The sequence below is a fragment of the Protopterus annectens genome, chromosome 17.part0, assembly GCF_019279795.1.
Source record: "Protopterus annectens isolate FY-2018-M chromosome 17.part0, PAN1.0, whole genome shotgun sequence".
In the NCBI taxonomy this organism is placed as follows: Eukaryota; Metazoa; Chordata; order Ceratodontiformes; family Protopteridae; genus Protopterus; species Protopterus annectens.
The window spans coordinates 96,724,812-96,749,905 of record NC_056751.1 but is presented as its reverse complement, the minus strand read 5'-3'; the positions used below and the strand labels follow the sequence as shown (position 1 = coordinate 96,749,905).

General features: G+C 37.1%; 2 protein-coding genes across 2 annotated transcripts in view; one reads left to right on the top strand and one right to left on the bottom strand.

Moving 5' to 3' along the window:
• Nucleotides 1–25,094, top strand: part of SLC49A3 (solute carrier family 49 member 3) — a 1,094,331-nt gene that overhangs the window by 855,902 nt on the left and 213,335 nt on the right. The gene's annotated exons all lie outside the window — the stretch shown is intronic.
• Nucleotides 15,805–25,094, bottom strand: part of DGKQ (diacylglycerol kinase theta) — a 2,194,335-nt gene continuing 2,185,045 nt past the window's right edge. The window contains exon 23 of the mRNA XM_044059107.1: nt 15,805–20,937. Within this exon, the coding sequence (XP_043915042.1) occupies nt 20,836–20,937 (102 nt within the window). The 3' untranslated portion in view covers nt 15,805–20,835. The remainder of the gene's footprint in view (nt 20,938–25,094) is intronic.

Genomic DNA, 25,094 nt, shown 5'->3' with positions numbered 1-25,094 from the left:
GATATGCCATAGGTGAACTGTGTGTGTGTGTGTGTGTGTGTGTGTGTGTGTGTGTGTGTGTGTGTGTGTGTGTGTGTGTGTGTGTCCTATAATAAGTTACATTAGTTTCTGTGCCTTACACTTCTTTAATGTTGGGACCACCCATAGCTCCTCCAACCCTGAAATGCATAAAACAGATATTGAAGAATAAATGAATGCCCATGAGCTACAATATCCCTAGAGATAGATCACAGGACAGAACAGGGCAATGCAGGAGAAGAGGGGCAGAATGCAAGTTCATTTGATTACCTATATCTATCAATGTGATAACTGAATGTCTCTATATGTAAATATAAACACAGCCTCTTATCTCTCCACATTTTACACATATGTTAAGTGACTCTGGTCAATACTGGATTTGCCTGTATGGAACTCTAGCAATGTTAAACTAAAAACAAAATGGAAAATGAAGGTGATATTTTTCCTGTGTGAGAGCATCTACAGGTTGTATCCAGGGAGGGTACTTAAATCTCATTTATTCTTTTGGTGAAACTGTAGCTAACTATTTTTTGGAATGCCTACTGAAACCAGAGAGTAAGCGTGGGAAGGGTGGCTGCAGTTTTGCATGCAGTGAAGCAATATGTTAAGATGCTTTCTTTTCTGGATGACCTAAGGAGCAACAAAGTTCAGGAACACATTTGGATTCTGGCAATGGGGAAAAAAGATGCAAAGATTGTTATTACTACAGCAAACAAGCATATCTTCCCTGCTGAAGCCAATACCGCTTTCAAGAGGATGGCAAACCCTTTAACACTGTAAAACACTGTTGCATAAGTATATTTATCACAAAACAGATGTTCAAATAATAAGAAAAATTGCTAAGCTACTTAAATAATATGATATCTGCTACAAATATTCATTATCTATGCCAGCTACTTAAATAATATGACATCTGCTACAAATATTCATTATCTGTGCCTGGCTTTGTGGCACAGAGGTAAGGTGCCCTGACTGCAAGCCAGGTAGACAGGCATCACATGCACCTAGGCTTTTGCATCTCAAGCTCCAAAGTGTTAAAACAGCAGTCTGAGCTCCAGAATCCCTCAAATACCTCAGAACATTTTGCCCCCAAAAAGTAGACAGCCTACTGTCTTGAAAAGAATGAAAAGCTAGGAACATAGAACTTTATTGAAAAACATATACAGAAAAAAGGGTAATGGAAGCAGAGTGCAGCTACTGTAGCAGTAATTACTTCAAACATCTGCTGTAGCGGTGAGTGGAACTTACACAACTGTACCATGTTTATCAGTATGACTTGCAGCAGCCTTTAGTAATATGGGTAGATTACCTAGCGTATCCAACCTGGGAGGAAGGAGGTTTAGGATCCAGGAGCCACTAAAGGATGGTCCTTACAAATCCTGATCTGGAACTGAGGAAGGAATCCATTTGAAATGATTTGCAAAAGTACACACAGAGGATAAAGTATCTGGCTCTAGAATGCTTCTAGAGTCTTCCCCATTTCCAGTATATCATCAGTGAAGACAAGCCTCTAGTATAATGTGCCTTGATCCTATCTGGAAGTGATTTACCTTAGTATGAATAAAAAACAGTAGCAGGAGATATTCATTTGGAAATAGCATGTTTTGACACAAGTTGTCCTCTCTTTGTCCCATCATAGGAAATAAATAGCTGTTCCATCTTCCTAAAGAACGTAGCTCTATTAAGATAATACTTGAGCTGCCTGTGCATATCCAGAATATGCACAATCCTGTGAGATTGACGGATTTATTCAAAGTAAACCATAACAGAACTTTTGCACGAATGAGGAATGTGTTCTTAAAGAAAGACTATCTCTGTGAAAAATCAATTGTTGTTCACCCACCATGATAGCTTGCAACTCAGATGCTCAGGTTGCAGATATCAGAGGAATACACAATGCAGTCTTCCATGTCATCAATCATAATTCAGTCTGTTGAGCTGGGTCTAAAAGAAACACAGTTAACTTTTCCAGAACAAAGTTAAGCTCCCAAGTAGGTGCTACCTGTTTCCAAGGTGGTCTTACACATAAATCCCCTTTCAACAACAGCTTGACCAGAGACAGAAGGAGGAGTAACCTTGAGCAGACATGCTGAAATGGTCAACAAATGAACCTTGACAGATGAATAAAAAAGGCCATAAGATACTAACTCAACTATTTAAGAACCAGTGGTACAGAATCCCTGAATGTGCCCTGGCCATTAGTGTGGCACTAAACCTGTAAATCTTTTCCATTTATGATTTCCAAGTAGCAGGCTTTCTTGCCTCCTTTAGTACCTGCTGTACTTCCTCAGAAACCAGGTGCCTTAAGTGTACAAAGACTGAATCATCTAAGAAGTCAGTTGGAATTGTTTCAGACTGGGGTATATCAAACTCATCTTGTGTGAATATATCCAATCTGTGAGAAAGCTTGTGGTAAATGCTCTTGGCCTGAGCCAGGAAAGAATTGACACAATATTTGTAGAATCCTTTTGAGTCATCAGATTGACCCCCAGAAATCAGTGGAAATGGTGGAAAAACAAAGGAACATTGCAGACCAAATCCTGGAAGACCCCCTCATTCAAATTCCATTTGTGAGGGTCTGTCCTGGTCCTACTAAGCTTCTGCGCCACTACATTTTGTTGTGATGGAATGTATGAAGCTTAGAGGATTAAACAATCCTTCAAAGTAACCTCCCAAGGTGAGGGAAGACCTTGTGCCCCATCCATGTCTGTTTATCTACTGGTTTGCTATCAAAATGACAAACCGAGATGCTCCCAGACTGAAAACTCAAAAGTTGGATGTTTGAATTTCCAATTTGCTGAACACCTCCATGTTCGAAAGGTCAAATCAGCGAATGCACACTGCATTCGCTGAAATTAAATTGAAGTACTGTACAGAGATTGTGGTACAGTGCAGTGTGGGAAATGCATCCTTTTCCTCACTGTAGTGCGATCTTGGAGTTGGAATATATAGTTAGCAGGGGGTGTGGGGGCTGGCTTGCCCCCCTGCAAAAATGTGATGCAAGGAGTAGCAGTTTAAGTTGCCTGCACTCCTATATGGACATCATGTGATCTCTTCAATGATAATGTCGAATCAGCTGAATTCATTAAGCAGATTCGACATTGTGATCTGTTGAATGTTTTTACATTCTTATTTTTTTGTCGGTGCTCCTAAAGAGATTTATTTTGTCCCATGACATTTTGACAGTAAAGCTTATCTACCACATCTTTGTGGTATTGTCTCTAACTACTTACAGAGATTCAGGTGACCACAGATGGTGAAGAGATTTTATAGCATGGATCAGAGCTACAATCTCTTTTACCTTTATGTGTTTTGGCCTGTTTTCTCCAGGCAGTCTGCTCTCTGAAGCAGTTCTCTTGTCTTAAAACTCAAGACTGGAACTTGAAATTCCAGAAGCTGAGAATATTGGGTCCACATAGTTTTTAACAGCCACTGGATTCTTCTCATGTGTAACCTGGCAAGAGGAATCATGAGGATCATGGATGCCCTGAATCCTAGAATCCTGAGATACTCCCTAGATGAAGTCTGACAGTGATTAAAAAACTCAGGAAGATTTCCAGATAGAAGATCACTTTCTCCTGAGTTAGGAATGTCCCTTCCAGGGAAGAATCTAGAAGGTATCTTACTCAACTATCCTGTGAAAAGGAATTAAGGAGTTTTGACTGTTAATCTGAAAATCCAGTTTGAGGAGTCCTGTAACATGTGTAAGGGACTTGGCACCTGGAAAATGACTCTATAAAGAACAAGTCATCATCTAAATAAGGAAAACTGTGAATGTCCTATAGTCTGCAATGAATTATTACTGGAGCTACACACTTTGTAAAACACACATGGAGCTGTACATAACCCAAGGAGTAATGCAGATAATTAATATTGTAATATAGACACAGAAAATCTGAGGAAAGCACTGAATTCAGTGGCAAGGGGAATATGATGCTAAGCATATTTCAGGTCTAGAGTTGCAAAAACAACCACTCTAGAAGAGGAATGAGAGGTAACAGACCTTGTAAGGTTAATTGAACTTTGGCAATTTCACAAACAAAGCTGAGCTAGGAAAGGTCAAGAAATTATGTCCATGTTATATCCTTCTTTGACAACAGAAACATTCTTGAATATAATCTCTTGCTTGTCTGATTTAGGGGCACAGGTTTTATGACACCTCCTCAAATAAAGGATATGTTTTAAAACCAGAGGAAACAGTTCTGTGTGATTTTGCACACAAAGAGGAATACCCTAAAATAAGGGGTAGGTCTTCCCAGCGCCACCTGTAATCTTGCTTAACTACTCTCAGAACCCATTTGTCCGAAACGATTTGATATCAAAGGAAAAAGCTGAGAACCAGTCTTTGGGACAGATTTAAGAAAGTGGTGGTGGTGGTGGGGATAACATTGATATAGTCATTCTGAAGTGAAGAGTTGTCCCTTTTTCTGAAAGGATCCCTGTTTTTTATTTGATCCCTCTTGCCCTTTTTTTTTCTTGGAGCCCTGCTTGACAGAAGCTTACTAGGTCTGCTTGCTTTTTTTTACTTTGAAAAAGTAACCAGAGGATTTAGTAGACTTCAGGAAAGAGGGCTAAAAATCTTGCAAACAACTTGAATCAAATTGCCACTTTCATCAAACTGTTTTAATACCTGAGCAGCAGAAGGACAAAACAAAACCTCTCCTCCATGGGTAACTTTAGGTTAGATAATACCTGTACATGAAGCCATCAATTTGGGATAACTGTTCCCTTCTGGAGGGCTAAAAATTTAAGTTTTGAAGATGGACATAGTGCTGTGTGTTTGTTCCAAGTTATTAGGGAATGGGGTTGAAAAGAAACAAATGTATAAAAGATCAGTTTGCCAAGCATTAATACTGCGTGTAACATAAAAGCTGAAAATATACATTCGGGAAAAAATATACAATGGGTGGATAGCTTTTATCATAATGGCTATGTTGTCCATATTATCCTGAAACATAAATGGCCTTACATGTATAGATAAAAAGGAAAGAGTATAGAATTATATTGAGAAATCTAGAGTTCAAGTAACAATGTTCCAGCAGACACATTTGGAAAGAAATGTGAATTTGACAAAGAGAGGATTTCAGAATGGATATTCAACAGAATATCGGGGACAGAGGAAAAGGGGAGTAATTATACTTATTGCTAGAGGGGTTCTAATAATTACAGATGAGGGAAAAAAGACAAAAATGTTAAATTTGTGGTAGTAAGTGGCTACTGGCAAGGGAGAAGGATTACAGTGGCATATATTTATATTTCACCAAAAACTGCTATTATGGAGCTTAAGAAAATTTTGGGAGAAAAAAATCGGCTTTCAGCAGGGAATATTATTTACAGGTGGGGATGAAATTTGAATTTGCAATAGTGAGGATATATCAGGAGAACCTAGAAGAGACAATATAACAAAAGAGGATAGATTTCTGAAGAAATTTCTGAAAAGATTTGGTATGGAAGATGTGAATTCAGTAGCAGAAACTCCAACAGAATTTACGTATTATTCCCTAAAGTGCAACAACTGGTCTAGACTACACAGAAATTGTATTTCACAGGAACATGTGCATTTAATTGAAAGCTCTGACACACATCAAGTAACTATTTCTGATCATGCACCAATAAAATTGAAGATAAAAATGCAGGATAATAAAGTAAAAATAAGATACTGGCTTGTTCTGTTAAAAATACAGGATTTGAAGGCATGGGTAGTGGAAATTATTTGAGAGTTATTAGGGAAAATGGAAATATCTTCAAAAGTTTTAGCTAGTGACTGGGATAAAATGAAAATGGAGTTTAAAAATATGGTTGAAATTAAAGAGAAAGATATATGGTTAAGAAGTAATAGAAATTACTTAAAGGGGCCGACAAAATGTTAAACTATTGCAGAATAAGGGGAATCTCACAAAACAAGAGTTGGAGCAAATGCAAAGTACTAAAGAGAAAATAAGGGAATATCTGGATAATATCAATGAGTTTAGAAAGATTGCAGTTAAGCAAATAACAACTCCAGAGCACAAAAACTTTTAGCACAATGGTTTAGGTAACAGAACACTGAAAGGGTTGTCACCAAACTTAAGGAACCTATAACAAGAAAAATATCCAGAGATCCTTTACAGGTTTTACAGATATTCTAGAAATTTTATGAAAATTTGTATAAAGGAGAAAAATGTGGAAATCAAGAAAGTGCACAAATGTAAATATTTATGGAAGACTTAATTATGGCAAGGTTAGAGGTAGATGAGGTTCAACAACTAACAGTTAAGACAGGAGGTGTTGAGATAACAGTGATGTATAATAAATCTTTGGGAAAGTCTCCAGGAGCAGATGGCATTCCTGTGGAAGTTTGGAAGTTATGAGGGAAGAAAGTGTTAAATATCTGGAAGATTTTGTTTAACGGTATAATTAACGTATTTTAAAAGGAGGGGAAGCACCAACATCTTAGAAGAAAGCTATGGTGGCTGTGTTACCTAAAGATAGCCAAAACCCTTCAGACCCAGCTTCATATAGACCCATTTCAATTTTTAACCATGATTATAAAGTGTTTATGTCTATATCAGACAAAAGAATGGCAAAGCTGCTGCCAAAATTGATAGATATTGAATAGTGTGGTTTTGTGGAGGCAAACATTTGACATCAATAGAACACTAATGATCCAAAGGGAAGCAGAATGTAAGAAAATACCTTTGATGTTTGTGGGTCTTGATGTAGAGAAAGCATATGACAGAGCACATTAGGATTTTATGAACAGGGCAATGGAAGCATTTGTATTCCCTGACAGAATAAGGTTAATTAGAAGGACAAATGAATGATCAGAAGCAAGAATTAAAGCACGAGGGTTCCTCTCAGAAAACCTGTGTTTGAGCAGAGGAATCAGGCAAGAGCTTCCTCTTTCCCTTTTGTTATTTGCGTTATATTTAGAGCCACTGGAAAAGAAAATAAGTGACTCATAAATACAAGGACAACTTGTCTTATTTCTACTTCACTATTATTTACTTCTTTCTCTGCTTTATTTTTCAAAAAACTATTTCTGTCTTAATTTGTCTCTTTTCAACCTCACTAGTATTAACCTTTTTCTCTTTCTCCATTAACTGGTACATCACTGACTTACTCTGTTAACACTGACAGAAAAAAGTGTACTATTTGAGTTATTTTGTATAAAAACTCTTCATTCCTTATGTTATCTACAGGATTAGTATTTCCATTATTTTATACGCAAATGAAAAAACTTCTAAGTACACGCAGTAGCAGTTGTAATGTTTCACTACCTGGCAATCAGCAGCAAGGTTTGGATAAAAGAAATGCCAACCCTCACTCTAGAGAGCCGAACGGCATAGCAAGAGGAAATTCTTCCGATGATATTTTACTAGTGGGGGCTGATACCCAGGAGGAGCAGGAAGCTAGACAATCAAGTCGGAACAATGTACATGGATCCCAGCGTAAGGATTTTAATTTTCACGCTTGGACTGAGAAGCAGTTTACATTTAAACAAGGTACTGATTTCTACACTCAGGGGCATTCTAATTGCATGGAACTTGACTTTGAAAAACTAAATGACAAGTTATATGCCTATAAAAACACGCAACTAGAGATAGATTACTTGAGGGAATGCATACGAGTAAAGCGCATCCCTAAGGGTTTGCGTTGTTATAAGTTCCCCAACAATGCTGTTTATGGATCTACTCTATACACAAAACTAGTGGAATTATTTGATAAAACGGGTCTGGAAATGTTAAATCTTATGACCCAAGACTATGAAATTAAAGCTAACACCCTGTTAAACGAACTGACTATCCTGAATGATAACATTGTTCAAAATAAGAATTTTCTGAGTATTAAAATAAGTTATGACAATGTTTTCAATGAAATAGACCAGCATTGTGTAAAAATTATTGACCGTAAAATTAGGAAACTAGAACGAGACTTGTTTGAATACAGGGATGGAAAGGCATATCCCTTACCAGGGAAATTTAAACATCATATTACTAATGACGAGGTAGGGACTGGTTTTGCTGGTAAATTCAGACAATCCCAACACCCCACTAGTCGAGCCACCTAGGAGGAGTGAGCGGTTGGCGCAGAAAAGTAGCAACAACCAACATCAGGTTTTTCAGTATCCCCAGGGCAGACCAGGGGGGAGGAACACAACTTTTTACCAAAAGAGTTGGAACAGGGCATGCAAGTAATGGAGAACAATGGAATTTGTCTGATAGCAATAGTGAAGATGAGTCTACAGACAAATACCAGGTTTTTAAGAAAGATGGTCTTGCAATATATAATTTTACGGATATTTTAATCTCACCAGAATTTTTTGAATTGTTTACCAGAGGCTTTCAGTTTGTGCCCCTGCGGTCCATGGATCTACCTAGAACACTGGTGGATTTGAAACTTTTTATTAGAAAATTAAACTTAGCTTTGTTTTTTAAAGGGCAAACTGCTGTTAATCACGTTAACATTAGGAGCAGTACCTTTAATCCACCTATCCATCCCAGTCTAAAAATTTTTGAAGAACTGGTGGAAATGGACCTAAGAAAGAAAGCATCTTCTAGATTCAAATTCACCACCTAACAATTTCAATTTTTACTTACAGCAACTAACCAACTCATTCAAAGAGGAAGGTATACGTGTGATGAAACCCGACAAGGGTTGGGGGGGTGGTCTTAATGTATCACTGGGCTTATGAAACACAGATTTACAATATGCTGCAGGATGAAGTGACTTATGAATTAGTTTCGAGAAATGAGCTCCACATAGTGTACTCTAAGATTAACTATATGTTGAGTGACCATTTAATGCAGGGTTTTATTAACGAGAAACTATATAATTATTTGTATGTTGCTAAACCCAGGATCCCGGTTATATTTGGGATCCCCAAGGTACATAAAGGATTGAACCCACTGAAATTTAGACCAATAGTAGCAGGTGCAGGGGGAATTACAGAACCTTTGGGTAAGTTTATAGACCAGACCCTGAAGAATTTTGTTTCAACTTTGAGGTTAATTTGTAAGGACTCTTGGGAATTCCTCAGTGACATTCGTCAAAACTTGTACCACTCCAATTTATTGATGGCAACCATCGACATCATAGAGCTGTTTCCGAGTATTCCCCATGTGACGGGATTGGAATGGTTTAATGAGGTCCTAGCAACAGAATCTGAATTTAGTAATGGTATGGTTAATCTATTGGTGGAATTTATGGAGGTGGTGTTTCACAACAATTTTGTATATTTTAACGGAGAGATTTTTAGGCAAAAGAAAGGGGGTAGCGATGGGCACAGCCTGTGCCTCTACATACGCTAATATAGTACTACACCTATGGGAGAATAAGTATATATTTTCATCTAGCTGGGTAGGGCGAATTGTATATTACAAGCGATACCTACATGATATCTGTATACTTTGGAATGGTGACATGGATAATTTTTTGGATTTTGTCACTTACATTAATTCCACTACCGATTTTTTAGCTTTCACACATGAAGTTAATGACAAATCATTACATTACTTGGATGTTCTTTTAAGTAAAGACCAGGTTAACAATCTTTTTCAGTCCCAAATTTACAGGAAGAGAACCTTTTCTAGCACCTTTTTACACTTTGATGGCGGTCATCCGTTTTATCAGAAAAAAGGTATTGTAAAAGGACAACTCATTCGAGCATCCAGAATGACAAGTACCTTAGCACTTTTTTTAAATGAGGTTGATTTTCTGAAGAAACTCTTTTTAGAGAGGGGCTACCCAATTCATCTGGTGGAAGATTTGATCAAAGAAGTTTTACAAGAGAGGGAATCAAAATACCCACCACTACTTGGTAAAGGTAGGGGCTTGATACCAACTATTGCCACTGACCAATGTTTACAAAGCAGTCATTTTATTTATACCTACACTAGAGACTCCCAACATATAGAAGCATCCGTTCTTACATATTGGCTACTTTTAACATTGCAGGATGACATTAACAAAATCATTCCTGACAAGCCTGGTTTTACAAAAAGGAGAGATACCAACTTAAAGGGTTTGTTGGAAGGTGGCTACAGGTACAAAAAGGATTTGTATCTTTGCAATAAAGTAGGTACTTTTAAATGTGGTGCATGTAAGCAATGCGCCTACATTCACGACCAAAGTAATCTCTTTATTCCATCCAGAAATTTTAGAGTTAGTACCCAAGGCTACTTTAATTGTGCATCCAAAGGGGTGGTTTATCTCGGTACCTGCACTGAGTGCGGTAGTTTTTATATAGGCAAGACAGAGAGACCACTAAGAAAAAGAATATATGAGCATCTATATGAGATTTCAAAGGAAAAGGATACCATCGCCTTTTATAAGCATTCTTTGGTCTGTAGTAAAATGAATTTAAAATTTCTGGTTTTGGATCAAGTCACTCAGGACCCCAGAGGGGGTGACTGGGAGACTCGGTTGGAAAACAAGGAATTGATGTGGCAACTTAAGCTAAATGCCACGAAAATTCCAGGTTTGAATAAAGGTATTAGTATAGCCAGCGTTCTAAAATTAAATAGAGAAAGATTATGAGTTGGTCATACATTACTTTTTAGGTTTTATTTTTATTTTTCTAGATTGGGAAGTCCCTACTGTATTTTATTGTTTTGGTAATTAATGGTACAATTAATTTTTATAATTAAATAGGGCCTTATATTCTAGCAGACAACAGTATAGATTGGTGCTGCAGAAGATGTATATGAATGAAATTCATGAATTATTGTTTGCTACATGTTTTTAATACGACAAGCGACTGTATTTATTTATCTATTGATTTATTTATCTGCATATTGAATACCTATAAGAGCTCGTATAGATGCAATTTCGCAAATTTTTAAAGCATTTTTATCAACATTTATTTGTGCAATGAATTTCACTAGCTTGCTGCTAGATTTGATATTACGAATGTCACTGGTGCTTTACATCTGTACTTAGAACAACTGTAATTGAAGTTGAACTAATTAGTTCTTAACTTCAAGTAGTATATAACAATCCAGTTTTGTAATGGTTCTTCATCTTGAAAAAGCCTGGTAGGAACCAGGCGAAAGCGCTTGACTGATTTTTTCACCTTTTTATATTTTTTAAAGAATAAAAGTTGTCGTATATCTCTCAGCTATTTTGCTCATGATTTTCTTCAGTTGGACACATTTTGGATCCTTTGAACCAAGTCCTGTCACCCGTGGTGGTTTTTAAGCTTTGGATTTTGTATTGCAGTGGTTTTTTGGTCTTGTTTTATATATATATATATATATATATATATATATATATATATATATATATATATATATATATATTGAAAACAGGTCATATGGCCCAGTTGGACTAACCTGGTTACCAAAAGACACATAAATAAATAAATAATATGTATGGTAATCAAGAAAAGTTGGCTGTAATAACAAGTAATATTATTTTGTACCTGATTAATCTAGAAAAGAACATCTCAGTGTTGTAAAACATTTTGAGACAGTTTCAAGTCTTTTCGTGATATAAAATTAATGAAGATAAAACAAAGGCTATAGCTGTAAATTATGTACACACACAAATTGTTTCAGGAATACCCATATTTATGGGGATATGATAAGATGAAGCATTTAGGCGTATGCATTAAAAAGACTTCTGTTTTAGACAGCTAAGATATGTAGGAAGAGACTAAAAAGAAAATACAAAAATTGAGAAACTGGAAACTCTTATTTATGGATATGGATAGTAAGATACAAGTAGTGAAAATGCTTCTAGTCTCTTTAGTCTTGTATGCAGGTCAGGCATACTTTAATTAACCCAATGAGAATGTATGGACAATAATTAATAAAAAATTGAAGGCATTTATCTGGGAGGGAAAGAGGGTAAGACTGAAGTGGAATAAGTTGATCCATCCAGTAAAACAAGGTGATTTAGGTTTAGCAGATTTGAAGGGATATTTTAGAGCTACACAGTTAAGGGTCATACACATAACAGAAGCTTATAATTCAAAGTGTAAGGGGATGATGATAAAGCAAGGGGGAAGTTCAAGAAATATAGAAAGACTAAGATTTTGGATGCAGATCCTTAAGGAGATGAATAATAATCATACAGAATATTACAGACATAAAATAGGAGAAAGTATTCTAAGAACTAAGCCAATACAAGAATGGAGAAAAAAAGATTTTGTCAAAAGGGATGACTGCAAGTAGTAGGGGGGTACAGAAAATAGAGAGGAGGGGGGCTGGAATTTATTGGTGAAATCTGGTAAATGAACCAAGATATTAGGAGCAAATAACTCAAGCAGGAAGGAAAATAAAGTGGGACGAGGCTAAGAAGACATTTGGATTGCAAGCTAAAGACTGCCATCCCTACCAGGATTTGGTCTCAGAGTACATGCAAACAGAAAGGGACAGGGAAGTTTTAAGTGAAAGACTTGCCCTGGTAGAGATTTTAGTTAAATCTTGAATAGAAGCTGCTGTTAAATAAAGGGATAATTAGTAGGGATATAAAATATTGCATGAGAACTACAAGAGTCAATCACAGGAGGTTAGAAAAGATCGGGAAAACAGACTGGAAAAGCAAATTTACAGGAAAACAATGAGAAGACATAAAAAAGCAAATTTACAGGAAAACAATGAGAAGACATATGTGTCGCTCTCAAGGATGCAACCAGGATCAGAGAGTTTAGGGTTTTTGCTTGGAAGTGTCTGCATAGGTATTTTATACACCGAGCAGACTTCAAAGTATTTGTCCTGAGGCAGACAGCAAATGTTGCAGGTATGATGGAAAAGAAAGATGAAACTGAAAACATATGTTTTGGGAGTGTAATGAGATGGCAGATTTTTAAAATTACCTACAGAGTACCCTATCAGACATACTGGGTGAAAGAATGGCTGTAACTAAGAAAATGATTCTTTAGGATACACAATCTGAATTGCTTAAACATAGTAAGGCCTTAAGTTTAATTCTGTTGGCTGCAAAAAAGCAAAGACTACAAAATGGAAATCAAGGTCTACCCCAATTGTATCTGAGGTATTAAATATTACAAAAAGTAGAAGAGGAATCTTTAGAAAGGGGAAAGCACAAATTACATAGAAGCAAATTGAAATTGTGGGAAAAACACATGCATAATTATGTTTAGGAGAAGGAGTGATGTTTAAGGGAAGGCAGGACTTCAGCAATTTTTTGTAATGTTGGAATGATGATAGTAGCAAAAAAAATATATGCAATGTATAAAATGTTGAAGTGGTTTGTTTACTTTTCTGTTAATATGTGTTTGACTGTGTCTTAAGTAATAATTTAATAAAGATGTTTAAAAAAAGTAAATCCACAAATGGTACACTTTTTCTCAAAATACCCGAGAATACCCTTTTCCCTGGTAAGCTCAGCTTGAAGGAGCAGGTCGGAAGTTAAGTTGTCACTTAGTGAACAGAAACATTCACACATTTACTTTCCCCTAAATATACGCAAACAGTATAAAAGCACAACACATTTACCACAAAACTATTTCTAAAGCTACACTGATTTTTTTATATGAAATCTGGTATTATGAACCACCAGAGTGGTAGCTGACATGTTACTTACACAGTATGGACAAGCATACAGAAACATTACAACCAAGTGGAGACTTGATGCCTAAATTAATTGCTTGGCTGAGGCAGTCTATCACCAGACTCCTTTTTTCTTGGGAGATACACTGCCACTAAACAAAGTTCCACAGACATCACCATGTCGTATAGCTGCACAGCTAATGTACAGGGTTGGTACAACATTCTGCTACTGTGTTCATGTCCCACATGGCGCCCTGTTTTGGGTGACTACTTGAATGTCTATATCTTCTATTAAAAGACAATTCTTGACTGCTTTGTCCACTAATAACACTTCTTTATGAATGATATGCAACTCCAGTGGACCAAGTCCACTGAATTGTTAAAAGACTGAAGTGAGCTTCCTACCCAAATCCATTGAGTCAATCTGTCAAGAAATGTTCAGAAATGTCTTGGTTTGTTGCAGGATGAGTGAAGCCACTATATGAGCTCCTTGACTAAGACTACAGTCAATGGAAGCCCCTACTACAGACAATTGTATGACTGATCTCATATTTCTAAGGCAAAGCTGATTTTTTAAATGAAATCTGGTACTATGAACCACCTCAGTGGTAGCTGCCTTTACTCACACTGTGTGGACAAGCATACAGAAGCATTATATGCTGTAATTGTTCCCAGGTTAAGGCATTCTCTTAGCCCATAATGAAATAATAATAACTTAAGTCTATTTTTTCTAGTTGGCCATCAGATTTAGAGAATCTACAAAGGGTTGGGAGGGTGGCCTAATGGTTAAGGTGTTTGCCTTACAAACACAAGGTGCAGGGTTTGAGTCTCACAAGGGATAACTGGCTAGGCTTAAAATGGCTTGCAAAGGCAGTTAGCTTAGTACTAATCTATGAACCTATGAACCATAATCACCAAACTCAAACTATCCATTTTCATGAAATCAGCCTGAATTAAGCATTTGGCCAGGGAAGGATAAATATGAATCCCCTAAATTCTAAGTATTGGACACTCCTGATTCAAACATGAATACGTATCAAAGCAAATGGATTCTAACTAGTGATCGTGCACCAAATCAAAAATAAAAAGATACAGAGGCTACTCTATCAAAACAAAAACACCAAGACAATATAATCACAAAATGCTGGCATCCTACTTATCAACAAACAGAAACTATGCATTCTAAGCATAAAATGTTGTAAAGAAGAAACATTAAAACAAACAAATTATAAGTATAACAATAATAACAACACAAACTGAGAGCTGTCACTATTGTCATGATAACGAACCAAGTGTGTAACGTAAATGCTGCAAACCAATCCAACTCACGTGAACCTAGAGAAATACGCCAATGACCAGCAAAGGTTTAATACACCCTTTAATTTAACACAACCAGCTGAACGAAAAATAACAAAACATGAAAAGCACTCCGATAATCCTGTGCAGTTCAATTAAAAGCAATTGCAAATGTACATCCTGAAGAAGTCCACGATTGAGTGGATGAAAGCGCTTAATCGCAATGTACATTTGCAATTGCTTTTAATTGAACTGCACAGGATTATCGGAGTGCTTTTCAAGTTTTGTTATTTTTCGTTCAGCTGGTTGTGTTAAATTAAAGGGTGTATTAAAGCTTCGCTGGTCATTGGCGTATTTCTCTTGGTTCACGTGAGTTGGATTGGTTTGCACTATTGTCATGATACTAGACGGAAAGAAACAACCTAAGAAAGGGAACTGAAGAGCTAGAATTTCAAATGCAGCATGCACCTGGAATTTAGTAACATGACAGTTTTCTTTTGCTGTTGGTGTAAGTGTACCTCACTCTGTCTAGTAGCCATCTGCGACTAAAAGAATTACATACACAAGTTAAAGACTGCTCTGCAAAACAAATTGGCTTCAGAATTATTACATTTCAAATGCTTACACTTTTTCACGATATACTAATAGTTTAAATGTTATTTAAAATCCATATAACAATCGCAACCTGACTAAGCAGAATACATTTAGATATGGAGGCATACGATGTGTGTGGCATTAAGTCAGTTAACATATGTAATGCATGAGTACCCATTTTGACAATGGAATTGTATCCCTGTATATTCCCCATCAGGATGTAATCCATACCAAGCAAAAACAGCACAAAATGACAGGTAAAGCACTACACCGCATATCAGACAACTAGGTACAGACAGTGTTTCTTTTTATCTATTATCAGTTAAGCATACCCAACACAGATTCTTAAGAGGCAGGCTAAAGGAAAAGTCATGCACACTTAAAGATGGCAATACAAGGATACAAAAAAATGAAATACCTTTAATGCTTAAACCATGGAAAAGATGCAAAATAATCAGTGGCACAAAATATTAAACAATGGGAACAAAGCAGCAATTACTGTTAGTTACCAATTAGCTCACATAGTTAAGCAAGTATTATTTAACAGAAAAAAAATAATCATCTCATACTGAAAGGTCTAGCTGCTTTATAATAGCTTATAAGCATGTTTAGAACTTGCATTTTATTTCTGCTACCATTACTCCTTCATATTACTAAGATACAATCATGTGACAGTGCCCCTTTGGTGTGTACAAATCCAAGCATACTGCTCAACTGGAAAGGCCTCAAAGATTTCTAACCAAGAAAATTAAAGGCCTTATATTCTTCTACTACCTGACTGATTAGTTTGTCTCTCCTTATGCTCAGTAGTCCAACTGGTTCTCGGAGGTATCCTGTGTTTCCCTTTTAAGAGATGAAAGACCAATTCTTATTTGACCTCTTATTTCTTCACAAAAGTAATGCCTCTACAAACACCTACACTGTGGACCTAAGCCTAAACCAACAAATAAACAAGATGTGCTTGATGGATATATTCCTAACTCAATGTATTTTCAGCCTGTGGAATAAGGTGCCACTACAGGTCAAACAAAGTACCACTTTGTGCAACTTTATGGAGAGTTTTGATGACTGGACGATTCAAAACAAATTTTTAGCTGAGTCATTATCTATAGCCCTACTTGATTTGGGAGATGGGTACTATTATATGCTCAAAATGGGTGGCAACAACTTTGAAGTGCGTCTTCCTAAAGGTGTATATGGCTGGAAATCTTATGGACCCTGTGACTGCTTGCCTAGTATCATTCCTATGAAAGTCAGTAAAATGCTTTTAAAGAATTCTTGCAGAACCACACACCCTTGCTATTTGTATCACTGCACCTCAGAGCAGAGGATGGTAACAGTCTCACTATTATGAAGACTACAGTCACTGTCCTCAGCATTTCAAGATGAACTCAGTATAATACTATACCCTGGCCCACAGACTGGGGGCTCCACTGAAACTGGTTCATTTGCTTTGATACTACTGATTACAAAACAGAAAGGATGTTGAAATTCCAGATGAAATTAAGTGAGACTGTTATTACAAAGACATTACAGTGGATATAAATAACAACACTTTAGTTATGCTTCACCCATTCACTTGTTCCTCGCAGCATCCTCATTCTGCAATTACAGGGTGGTTGCTGTTGATGCTGATGTTAGCCATTCTATTTGGCTTTCTTATTAAGTTACTAAAGGACATCTGTACCTAAACTTTTTAATTTGTGACGGTATAACAGTGGGAAAATAAGCACAATACAATCTATCTTAAATGCAGACTCAGAAGCCATGGAATCGTAATAGGAGTTAAAGATAATGGGCAACCAGCACTATTAACCAAAAACAATTCTTTGAATACCACTGATAGAAGATACAGATATTTTCTATCCTAAATGACAGGACTGGAGCATAGGATACAGTTTCAGGTTTAACATTTGTCTATTGTGTGCCTATTGACCTATTTTTATTCCAAATTGCCGCTGCTGCTGTAAAAACAGCCTTAATATGCTGCAGCTCTAGAAGTACATTTAACAAATTTATTCAGTGTTACGGCACTCTTTATATTGACCAGCAATCTGACATAATACCATTTCATGGGTGAACAGACTGTACAAAGGTCTATGATGAAATGCATAACAATATATTCCTGTTTCTGAAGCTCATTTTAATAATCTTAGCAACCCAGAAACCATATAACATTTGAAGGTTAGACAAGCTGTGTAGAGGATTATATTACTTTGGCTAACTGCTGTACTTAGACTTGAGAGACCTTATAAGTCTTCTGTCAGTATTATCATGTGTGTGCATGTATGTTCATATAAAGGAACATTCAACCAGAAAGACACTAGCTAGTGAAGTACAGTCATCTAATGCTCCTGTTTGGAATGACTAAAGTTACAAAATGCCACACTGTGAAAGAAAGATGAACGAGCAAACATGTACTGCGATGGCTATTTCTATATTTCATTGTTGGAAGACTATTCCAAGTAGAAATCTAGACCGGACAGGATAAGCTCCCAAACAGCAAAACATTCCAAGTTCCCTGAAAACACTGTTGGTCTGACTGATGTACCTCAAACAATAATGTCATAACTCTGGTTCTAGACTCTTTAGATAAAGACAGAGAGTTCTGAACTTAACCTGCAGAAAAAAAATGTCTTGGCTCAGGGAACACCACTATATATATTTCAAGGCATCAGGAGGAAGCATCCAGAAGTTCACAACAGCGTGCAGATAACAGATTTTGATGGAAGCTAATGTTGAATTATTATATTACATAACAAAGTCACATAATATTGTTGGCAAAAGAACCCACTTCATGAGCACCTTCTTCTCATGACTCAAGCTTCTGGTTTACTACGCTGCTGTTTTGGTACAGAGCCATGCAACACTGCTTCAGAAACTATGACTTATCTAATACACCAAAGAAGAATAGTACTGAAGTGTGATGTTATTCTAAGATGTAAACAGATTCTAAGATGGTTAAAGGCTGGCACAACAATGCACAGTGTTTCCAAACATCTAGGTATAAAATACTAAGTTTCAAGAAACAGTAAGAATACGGGTCTGACACAACAGATGGGAGCCTTAAAACTTAATCCAGGAAAAAATACATCAGCAGGCCAACAAAACCAATTTTTAAAATAATATTTAAAAGTGAAATCTACTCTCAAACCAATTGTGCAAGCTGGTACCACATTATTCTTAAAAGTATAAGCAGCAAACAAAACCTTTTCACCTTTATCAGTAACAGTCAGAGAATGATGTAGTCTCCTTTTAAAGAGTAAAGATATAATACCAGTAGCATAGCTTTTCAAGAGTCAGAAATGTTCAAGAAACCACATAAGCCAATTATGTCCATACATGCTTTCACAAGCTACTTAACCTTTCAAAGTTTGAGCAAGCTTAACCATGTAATGGATAATGGACATCAGAGATAAAGAGAAACTACATCTAATATAAAACCTGAGGGAGAGATGTGTTTTTGGTGATGTCTTTCTCATAAGCCACTGCCCACTGGAATGCTCTGTTATCAGTATTTAACAGGTAGGACTTTTTTTATCACAACTTCCTTGTATCTCTCTCTGACATACACTAACAAAGCTATGAAAATTCTTCAGGAGACAGTTTACTCTTAGGTACAGCAAATTATACAGTTTCTTGTATAGACTAATTTTGTGTAATGTACTTTCACAAAGTGAATCTTATGACTGGTGACATCAGTTGCACTACATTTGATTAGCCAGTAAACAGTTTCACAGATGCTAATTTCACCAAGTCTATGTCGTAGCTCAGTGGCTTTTACTCATGGCTGTGACAAACCTGTATCAAAGCCACATTTACACTAAATGGTAATGACACAGTCCAGCTTCACTGTCTAATTACAACTACAAGTATCAACAATATTCTCTAAACTTTCATAACCTAATACCACATAGTATGGTGTACTACTGATTAACCCCAACATCATGAAAAGGCTACCAACAATGCCCAAACTGAAACTATTATAACTTTCCACCTGCTATATGTAAAAGTCTGAAAAGCCTGGGGAAGTGAATCTAGAAATTAAGACGTCTATTTTCCTCAGACAGTGTAGTTTCAGAGCCTAGTGTCAGATCTGTACAAGTTCGCAGCTGGTGAAGAAAAAGTACAATTACGTTTAAAGTAGAAATACATAACAAATACCCCAAAATAAATCTAAGTTAAAGACAACAGTGTACATGGACCACATTTCTGAAATGCTGACGATGCATACTGCATCAGAGCTTGTCATAATACTTACTTATTAAAACACCAAGATTAAATTACAACATATATACAAGCATTTCTGTAGTTTTAAGCCACCACACTGGCAGACACTGATGTAGGACATGAAACACAAAAACAGTTTTCAAAAAGCAATTGTTACCATTAAAGCACATTTGTTCTGCAGTTAAATATAATTGGCACACCTTTTAAATCACAGTCCCTCCCATAATAGCTTACTTTAACAAATTAATTTTTACAAATTATCTTAAAACTGGCTTCCAAAAATCAATGGTCCCACTGATTAACATTTCTGTAGCATTCATTAGTCATTTGAAGTACAAGATTCATTTAGGTGTGCTAAAAATGAGATAAGGACTTGTAGGTCCCCATCTACGGTTACAGTATTTTGTAAATAAATTACAAATCCCAGTACTGCAATTATTCACAAAATCACAACAGCATGTCACAGGGATAAAGCAGCCTTTGGGTTTATGTGAAGGCAGCTGTAAAATGCTAGGATGTACTTGTTTTTCACAACATGTGCAACCACTGTACAAAGTTCTGTCATTTATATATTGCAGTATTTGGCCATGGAAGCTCTCCTGATGAGCTAAACTGACACCAAGTCAGTTAAGTGGCATTCACAAAGGTTCATGACACCTTAAATGTCTGCCAATTAAAATGTATAAAAAGCGTCAAATGTATAACATTCACTCAACTTCAGTTCTTAGATAACCAGTTTAACAAACCTTGTAACCACTTTGTAGCAGTTTAAAACAGCTACTAAATTACCCAGTAATAAAATAACAGAAGTAAACAACCTTTTAAAGAGCAAACTATCCAAACTCCTAGAACTTGGTGATATATCAGCTTACCTGCTATAAACTCAAAAGGAACACCAACAAGCCATCTGTCATACTTAAAAAAATAAAAATAAAAAGTCACTATAGCTGGGGAAAAGAAGCACCTATTGTCAGGCTTCTGTGTTCCAAACAGAGGTGTAGTACTATGACCACAGCACCACCTCTGACAAAAGTATACCATTGTAATATGTACAGCAGGCGCGTAATACTCATAATAACAGAACAATGATCCACAGGAGAGGACTGTGACAGGCTTTCACTGGACAAGTTGCTCTGCAGCATTGTTTCCTCCACATTAAACTAATGTGCTATCAGTATATTGCACAAAGTGCTGCCTCTTCTCAGCTGCCTCCTTCACCAGGCAAGACATTCTCTGTTTTTGAGTCCTTAATGCTTCCAGTTTGCTTCTTTTGTCTCTGCTTCAGTTTTCTCAGCATGTGCACCTGAAAGTGAAGTAAGCCACAGCTATTATTTTCATCATGCTTTACTGCCAAGCAAGCTGAACACAGTTGTGTATTTCAAAATTTGACATTTTAGGTTCATAAGTTCAAAGGTAAGTACTAGGCTATCTGCCCAAGGGCATTTATAAGCCTAGCCAGAATGTGTTGGCTTTCTCCACCCCTTATTTTAATTCCCTGTGCCTCTATCCAGCAGAGCCACTTTTACACAGAAGATCAGCATAAGAAGCACATGTAACAAATTTTGTGTGTGTGTGTGTGTGTGTGTGTGTGTGTGTGTGTGTGTGTGTGTGTGTGTGTGTGTGTGTATCCACATATATATATATATATATATATATATATATATATATATATATCCAGAGAGAGAAGACGTATGAATATACACACACACACACACTATATATATATATATACCTCAGTTTGATTTTGGCTGTGGTGCCTTCTGTGCGGAGTCTGCATGTCCTTCCTGTGTTCACGTGGACTTCCTCCTCATGCTCCAGTTTCCTTCCACATTCCAAAGACATGCAATAGGTGGATCGGACACTGTAAATTGGCCATAGGTGTGAGTGTGCATGCGAGTGTGTGTTGTGGATGAACTACTGCAGCAGGGCTAGCCAGTGGTGGTGTAAACCTTGGCTCTAGATGATTGTCACTGTTGAAGTGACACCTCAACCCCATGTGCAAAAATGGGAATAAGGGGTTGTGGATGGACAAATGGATGAATGGATATAGTCAGATCTATACAGATTGGTCTCTCTCTCTCTCTGCTGATATATATATATATATATATATATATATATATATATACTTACCTTTATCAAATTGGCAAAATATTGGTGTTGCTATCATTGACATATTAACATTATCAAACGTCAACATGCTTAGGCACATGCTCCAAGTTTATTCCTCAGAGGATGCAAATTTTAAAACATTGTTTTTGCTCTGCAACACCCCCATACCACCTATTAATTATTTATTCAAGCTATGACATTTTATGATCCTTGGGGAAAGGGCATGCTCCTCATTCCCAGGAATTGCCAATCTTTACCTCAACTGACCTGCATTTTTGTCGCCCAAAGTGTGTCACGCAAACAGAGGTTGACATTATTTTAACAGCTCCCCCCATATATAATATATTTTTATTTATTTATTTATTTATTTATCATTTGTTGACCGGGAAAGTCCGACTAGGTTCCACAGAGCCTGTTTTCAGTAGAGGCCCGGGGAGAAATGCTCCAGATGCATGTCTTTGGAATGTGGGAGGAAACTGGAGTACCCGGAGGAAACCCACGCGAACACAGGGAGAACATGCAAACTCCACACAGAAGGCACCCCAGCCGAGAATCGAACCAGAGAACCTCTTGCTGTGAGGTGACAATGTTCATCACTGCGCCGCCCATATAATATATATCTTTATAGATAGAGAGAGAGATGGATACACACACACACACACACACACACTCAGAAATACTCAATTTATTCTGCACCACATCAAATTCAAGTTATAAATCTACTTTCATATAATAACATAATATGTAACACCCTTCAGTTATTTTCTTCCTTGTGTGGATTGATGAAATTGTGAGTGACTATGTACTACAACAAAAGCACTCTTTTTTGGAAGCTCACGAACCAAACCCATAGCAGACTCTGGCTCTGTCAGTGGTATGAGCAAACAACATACTCATGGACTTTAAAGAAGCCCAATCACAAAACTGATGACTCATTAGTATTACTCAACAGTAAAAATAAAAACTAAAATAACATAAACATTTCCAATATTAATATCCACCAAACTTATTTAATGTTCTTAGAGCCTCACTGATTGAGTGCTTATGACGTTGATATTAATGTGATAATTTGTGGGGACATCACTCTCCCCAAAGGTGATAATGATGCATTTTTTGCTATTCAGCTTGAGGCCATGTTTCTAGCACCAGTCATTTGTCTGAGTGAGATCGTCTTGGAGAATGTCCACATTACTAGGGGAATTGATGACAGCACCCAGCTTGCAGTCATCTGTAAACTTGGTCAGCCATAGCCCACTCTTTTTGGCCTGCACCTCAGAAAATTATATCCCAAATAACAGAGGCCCCAAGACCAAACCCTAGGGTATGCCGCTTGTTACGGGTCTATTGCTTGAAGTGGCATCCCCTATTTTGACTACGTGGGTTCTATCAGTGAACCAGTTTGCTACCCATCTGGTAACACATGGATTGATGCCTAGTTGAGAGAGTTGATCTATTTTGCCCAAGTGCGGAACAGTGTCAAAGGCTTTGGCCAGATCAAGGTAGGCAGTGTGCACCGTCTTCCCCTCGTCCATGGCTTTGATGACTGTCTCAAAGATGTCGACCAAATTAAGCAGACATGACCTCCCCTTGATGAAGCCCAACTGTGTGGAATCAAGTGTTTGGAGGTTGCCAATGTCCTTGTTAATGAGGTCCATGATAATCCGTTCCATGGCCTTGCAGATCAGGCTAGTTAGGCTGATGGCTCTATAATTTCCTGGATCGGTAGACGCTCCACCATTGTGTAAAGGGATGACAGTGGCTATCCTCCACTCAGCTGGGATGAAGCCAGTACTCAGGCTTTGGTTGAATATGGTGCCTAATGGTGTTGCAAGTTCCTGCCTGAGTTCATGTAGGATGCTGCCTGGGATGTTAGCGGGTCCCATGGTGGCTGTATTTTTTGCCTTTGAGAGAGCAGTGATGACATGTTCCCTAGATATGAGGGGAAGGGGGCAGGTACTGGGGATGTCCTGATTTACTGATGGGGGGTAGAGGGGTAAAGTTTTCATTGAATCTGTCAGCCAGCAAGTTTGCTATATCTACGATATTTGTATATATGGTGTCCTTGACCACCAGTTATGAACAGATCTGGGTGCTTCCTTTGAGGTTGCGGACATATGTAAAGATGAATGAACCAGAATGTTAAGGCCCATATGGTTGAGACAATATGGTTAACAATTTAGTTCATCAATCAACTAAAAGAAGCCAAACTATACCTGCAAACAACACAAACAATGTTTTTGCAGGGAAAAGATTCCCTGCCCCCCGACACCCCCCTGCTAATTATGTATTCCAACTATAAGGTCACAGTACAGTGGGGAAGGGGCACATTCTCCCATCCCCACTGTACTGTGATCTCAGACAGAATGGTTTGATGAATTAAACTGTTGACAATATGGTCTCAGCCATATGGGTTTTGACAATCTGGTTCATAGCTTTAGATATCCAGGAAGAAATGGTTTGCTTGGAAACAGCTAAACTTAAAAACCTAGGATGAAAGGAAACAGAAAGCTGCTCATATTTACAAATGGCTTTAGTTTTATCCAATTAATATCTGTATGCAAATCCAAGGTATGAAGAACCTTCGTACGAGCAGATTGTGCAGAAGGGAAAAAAGTGAGCAAAACAACAGACTGATTAAGAAACAACTCATTAACCACCTCGGGGATAAAAGGATTAGTACTGTGATGATGTGAGTTATTGCCAGATGTGTCAGAGGGAGTAGGGTAGTGCATGTGTAACATATGCCAGTATAGCTAGCTGGAGTTTTGTAAAGAATTATATGTCATTTGATTATCAAACTGATTTGTACAGGTGCTTGTGTTAAAAATGTATTTGTAAAGTTACTTGTGTTAAAAATGTATCAACAGTGGGTTCTGCTGGACAGAAAAGAAATATAAGTGTATACAATAAAAATTATATCCACAACAGGCTGAATAACATATGTAAAACTGGTTTAATATAAAGTACCAATAACATAATAAAACAATGAAATAATTAGTCATGAAATATAATATCCAACAAAGTTCATTGTATTCAATATCACTGTACACATCAACTTCCCTACTACTCAAATTCACAATACTTAGTACTAGAAACGTAAAGCTCATGGAGCAGGAGGAGAAGAGGGAGGAAAGGCTCAAACAACCAGGGTGATTCAAAGGGACCCTCTACAAGGAGCGTCAGACAGGTGAACTAGTATATAATCTATCTTCTCTTTTGTTAACTAAAGAACAAATTAACATTGGTACTTTATATTAAACCAGTTTTACCTATGCTATTCAGCCTGCTGTGGATATCTTTTTTTATTGCATTTTGCTGCTTGGATTTGATCCCTGTACTTCTGTATATCTT